The sequence below is a fragment of the Pipistrellus kuhlii genome, unplaced genomic scaffold, assembly GCF_014108245.1.
Source record: "Pipistrellus kuhlii isolate mPipKuh1 unplaced genomic scaffold, mPipKuh1.p scaffold_m20_p_2, whole genome shotgun sequence".
In the NCBI taxonomy this organism is placed as follows: Eukaryota; Metazoa; Chordata; class Mammalia; order Chiroptera; family Vespertilionidae; genus Pipistrellus; species Pipistrellus kuhlii.
In genome coordinates this window covers 137,041,223-137,047,222 of record NW_023425515.1, presented here as the reverse complement: position 1 = coordinate 137,047,222, position 6,000 = coordinate 137,041,223, and the positions used below count along the sequence as shown (strand labels likewise).

The following is a 6,000-nucleotide window of genomic DNA, read 5'->3' as shown; positions in this document are numbered from 1 at the left end:
TTAAAATTATAAATTCCTCCCAAAATGAACTTCATAGCTGAGATGCTGACATAAATCTATTCAGATTAGTAATACTTTTGCAATCAATGATACTAGAAAGATATAAAAGTGTCATTTCTAAATTTTAGAAATGTGTACCTTCCAGCAAAGCAAGGAATTGATACCAATTTTGTTTACTCTACCTGACTTTAATAGCAGGTAAAGCTATCCCCATAGTGCTATTGCTGTCTGTACAGCAGAAGAAAATTACTGTGAAAATATATTCCATCACCCTGAAAGCTTCATTCAGAGCCTATCTTTTACTTCTAAAAACTGTGTGTGTGTGAGTAAAACAGAAATAATCATTTGATGACATATCGCAGCTTTCTTATGTTAAACATTTTTTATTATAGTAACATATCAGAGTAATTGAAATAAGTTCACCATACAGATAGCACATGCTGAAGCATGGCAAGGCCATACTAATTGCACATTTTGTAGACATTTCAAGCATATTTCCTGTGACAGCATTTGCATTCATATACAGATAGTAAAGCACATGAGGGTAATTTGAATCATGATTTATGGTAGCAAATGTATAGCTTTCAAGTTAATCTTCAAGCCCAGAATCTTCAGCAAAGCTATGAATATTCGATGTGTAGAAAGTACATTAGTTCCTGTATGAACTGACCAACTCAAGACCAAGAACTGTCGGTGTTAGCCTTTGAAAGAGAAATATTAGCATTATAGGATTACTTTTGTAAGGTATGTTTTCTTACTAATTTAGAAAATATCGGTCTATTGAATGATGACTTGACAACAGTTTTCAAATTAATTGGTGGGGGAAATAAAAGCTTTATTTTGCAATTCTTGGATAATACAGCCCAGTTAATGCAGAATGTGTTACCTGAATAGTTTCCTCCAATATGCCATATACTCGTTTATGACAAAGCACACACACACATACATACACACACACACACACACACACACACACACACACACACACTAGCAATCTCAAAGTGTGAAATAAGTTTCAATATACCAATTTTTGGTTTCAAGACTATAGCTATTAACCTTGGTTCACATGGATCCAGACAATTAATGCTTTTTAGGCCTAGAGACTTCAACCTGATTCCTAAAAATCTCAGCAAACTAAACTAGATCCAATGACACATTATCTTTTATTGTCACTGAGGATTTTTCTTTTCTTGTCTTTATCCATACTAAAGTCAAAACCTCAAAGAGAACTTAAAGTTTAAGAAAAGAAGAAAAAGAAATAAAGGAGGAAGGACAGTGTAAGGAATAAAATTTTGATCATTAATATATTTCTAAATTTTTAATCTATTCAAAAGTAATATTAGTCCAAAATATGTAGATAACTAATTCAGTTATTGAAAAAAAATGTAATCTCTCAATTTAAAGATGAAAGCAAATTTTCAAGTCACAGAAACACATTAATTGTGGTCACACTTTTTATTGTTTAACCCTTATAATCAAATTAAGATTCAAAATGTAAATTAGCAGAAAATAGAACAGAAAAAAAATATTTTGTCATTCTTCTCAAGGTATCTATTATATTTTAAAGAATATATTTTGAATGAATCCCTGCTTTATAGAAAACTAGAAATAATAACATTTATACAACTATTAATTTTGGTACTTTTTAAAATGTCATGTAATGTGTATGTTTAGATTTCAAGAGAATTTTTAAACAAAATGGTTTCAACAGACTAAAGAAGAAAACATTTGGATTAATTTACATGAAAACATCTGAAATTTCCACTTGGATAACAAAACGCTACAATCATGAACTTTCCAAACTAAAAAGAATAAGGTTGAAATGTTTGTATTGATGTCTGGAACCCACTGTCATCTAGCTGTACAGAAGGTTGGGGTTATTTGCTTGAATTTGGTTCATTTTAGTTTCAGGGAAGAGGCATTAACAGAAACTTTTAGTATCTGAATCTACAAAAATGTGTATAGATCTTTGCATTTTATAACCAGTGCTATTTAACCATGTTCTAATCAGAGGCTACTGCTGTCATTAGCATATTTGATTCTGTTATAACTTCATTTTTATACATACAAGGTAAATAAATGCTAGTAAAATAAAATTGTTTTACTGGTAAATAATGATTTCCTCCAACAGATTGCAAATAGCAACAAATCTACAATACTGGATTATGCAAATGAAAACTAATCTGAATGTAAAACTGTTCATAAATTATTTAAAATAAAAAGGTTGCTTTTTATACAATTCTGAAAATCATTCCAATCCTAGATTTACAGAACAATCATGGGTATTTTCTTAGCAGGAAAATATGCTTTCATCGTAAGTAAATAAAATTCCCTAATAGAAACACCTGGTAAAATTGAGTAGCTTATGAATTTTTCAGATAAGTTATTTTATCTCCTAGGAGAGAGTGTCAGACCCACACTATTATTTATATTGATGTTTAAACCCATTAATAAAAAATTATAATAAACACTATGGAATATGTTTTACCTCTAAAACATTTCTATGTCCTCTAGAAACTTCCACGCCTTATTACCGTATCTTCTCTTCTTAGTGTCTCAAAAGGGAATAAACAGGACAGCAATCATAGACCACTGCATATCAGTGGTATATATAAATATTGAGTATGTGGCTTTTTTCACAACTTCATATCAAACTAGATCAATATACATAGGCAAATGTGGGCAAAGAAATTCTAGTGCTCAAAAAAGGACTTAAGTAGCTATCAAAATGAATTTGTTCATAAATTAGTTGGGTTGTTTCATATATTAAATTTATTCTGAGTTTTAAAAATTCTAAGTGTGTGTGTTTCCTAGGGGAAGAGGGTACATCTCCATGTTCTTTTTATGTCTTAAATAAAAATTGCACTCCTGTGCAACTGAGGACAAAAGTTCCAAAGCACTGGCTCTAGCAAATTAAATAGCCATTTTTTTATTTAAACCAATGCAAGTGAGAGGCCAACTGTGTTGATATTATATACCAGACACCTGAAATTGTGTCTCATTCATGGACAAATCATGAATTTGAGAAATGACTAAAAATACTCCTTGAAAACACCTACTTGGTGATTATTCTTATAATGATCTTATAATATCCCTATTTTTGCATTATTTTTTCTAAAAAACCTATAACACATGTTTAAGAATTTACAAAATTGAGTCATAAACACTCAGGGTTACGCAGTGATTTCCTTCATCCTGACATCCTTATTCTCTTTTTCAACAAGGATAAAAATATCCTTCTTTGGGATACATCTAGCAAGAAAAAGTATCTATCGGAATATAGATGTTAGGTAGTCATTAGCAATAGTTCCAAGAACACACTACTTTAGTCTAACCCAGACATAGAACATGGCTTTAAAAGCAAAGTAGATCTAACTTACAACTTGGGGTTGCCAATTATCCAGCTTGTGAATTAAAAAAGGCTAGTTTGCCTCTCTTAGCGCTCCTTCTGATTTGGGCCATTTCTTGATTTACTGGAATTAGCTTTTAGAATAATAAAAGGAGGTAAAACACTCATGAATTTTGTAAATAATTAGTGTCTGTGAGAAAATAAAGCTTTGGGGAGAAGTTTAAACAAACTTCTAAAAGAGTGAATATTGCAATTTCTAAGGATCTACATGTCAATGATAGTGTTTATATTTTCAGAGAAAACTGAAAAGCTCACTCATTGATTTTGAAACTCTAAGAAATGGAAGCTGCTATGAAACTTATGCATAATAACTTTGAACTAGAAGAAACTTCATACTTTATTTTTATTTGATTCTTAAGGGTACACCACAACTAATAATATCCAGTAATCAGAATCCTTCATTTGCAACATTTTAGATTATTTTCTATGGTGCAATGTGAAACTGTATTAGACTTTGCAATGTAATTTGATCTCAACCTTGAAAGACGTAAAATAAGTGTGACACATTAACACTGAAATGAATTTCAAAGGTCAACTCTTCTGCTGAAGAACAGGAAAAAATATTTTTGACTGTGTATACACATTGGAAATATACATTCCAAATAAAAATGAGTAGTATGAGATAACAAAAATCATCTGAAAAGATTTCTGTCATTATCATCATTTTCTATTCATTTATGTAACTCGTGATAAAAAGTGAAAATAAAAGATAGTTTATGTTTTGTTTATTCTTAACCTACTGGATTGTCTTCCATTTTAGATCAGAATATGGTCTCACTATATCCTTACTGAAAATTTACACTATCATAAGTGGCTAAATTTTCACATACAGGAATCAAAATGTGGAAGAATCAAGTTGGAATTTGTATAGTGTGCTATAGTCATGATAAACCCGTTTTACGCTTACTCCTATCATCAAAGCAACTCCAGGCTTCTAATTTTTCCTCATTTTTATATGGCTACTATGTATGTAAGAGAATAAGGTATTATACTACTAGAGTTTATTCAAGTTAAATACATATTATCTAGAAAATAATTTAACACTGTAGTGAGATCTTCAAGATCAGTTCTGTTTCATATTCTCTGCAGCAAAAATACCATTTCTAGTAGGAAGGTATTAATTATAAACCTAGCAAATTCTAGACATTCACATATTGTGTAAACAATATTAACATGGTTTATTACATTTCCAGAAAGGTTAAGTCTTCTATCCAAGTTTTCTAATTCTTTTATATAATAAATATATTATTTGAGTGCATGTGTGCATATATTTCACACATATATATGTCATATATACATAAAACAGCACTTAATGGTTGCTTTCCTTGCATGTTTACATTTGGGGGCAATGAATTGCTATTATGCATAACCCATGGCAATCTTCCCTTCTGTTTCACAAATGGCCTCATCGGGATGTAAACAAAACATTGGAGCGAGTCATTCCAGGTGAATTGTATTTCAAGTTGTAGACTGGTGATCTCATGAAGAATGTACTTCTTGGTAGTAAATGCCTAAAAATAACAGTTAAAAATTAGACTTTTACAAGCAAATTAATATTAACATCTCTCACTGACATGTTAGGTGGCTTGTAATTTATATATCCTACATGAGAAATTATACTATAAAAACTATGCATTCCACATAAAAAGATTTCTTCTCTCATACTCAAGAGGGGAAGTGAGGAGAGGGTCATAAAACTTCACCCAAAAGGCTGATGATAGAAGCAACACATGATCTTAGCATCCCAAGACATCCCATGAAGAGCCAGCACTCACATGCAAGAAAACTATTTGTGTGGCTCATGTTAATTTGAAATTCATCCTAAATCTTTGTAAATAATGTGTGGAACCAGTCAACTATTTCTTAAAAACATGTGATATTGCCGAAACCGGTTTGGCTCAGTGGATAGAGCGTCGGTCTGTGGACTGAAAGGTCCCAGGTTCAATTCTGGTCAAGGGCATGTACCTTAGTTGTGGGCACATCCCCAGTAGGGGGTGTGGAAGAGGCAGCTGATCGATGATTCTCTCTCATCGATGTTTCTAACTCTCTATCCCTCTCTGTGAAAAATCAATAAAATATATTTTTAAAAAAACATGTGATATGAATCATAGCCAGTTTGGCTCAGTGGATAGAGCACTGGCCTGAGGACTGAAAGGTCCTGGGTTCAATTTTGGTCAAGGGCACATGCCTTGGTTAAGTCCTGGCCACAGTCCTGGTCAGAGTTCGTGCAGGAGGCAACCTATCAACGTGTTTCTCTCACATCAATATTTCTCTCTGTCTTTCCCTTTCTCTTCCACTCTCTCTAAAAATCAATTGAAAAATATCTGCAGGTGAGGATTAAAAAATAAAAAGAAAATGTAATATGAGAATCTGGCTAGCCATAATACCAAAAATTATTTGTTTCAAGAATATAGGAACCATTGATTATAGTTTAATAATAATTTATGTATTATGACTAGGTAATGTATAAGTAAAAAATGAAGATTAACATTCATAACTTATATCTTATATAAACCTTATATTTCTAACCACAAAGTGTTTATGATTACAGAATATCAAAAATAATCATTACAAATCACATTCAATCTTTG

General features: G+C 31.5%; 1 protein-coding gene across 1 annotated transcript in view; it reads right to left on the bottom strand.

Annotated features, from left to right (window-relative positions):
* Positions 1 to 363: 363 nt before the first annotated feature.
* The window catches only part of TTLL7 (tubulin tyrosine ligase like 7), a 128,529-nt gene continuing 122,892 nt past the window's right edge, over positions 364 to 6,000 (bottom strand). Inside the window, exon 21 of the mRNA XM_036445638.2 lies at positions 364 to 4,920. Coding sequence (XP_036301531.1) covers positions 4,815 to 4,920 — 106 coding nt within the window. The 3' untranslated portion in view covers positions 364 to 4,814. The remainder of the gene's footprint in view (positions 4,921 to 6,000) is intronic.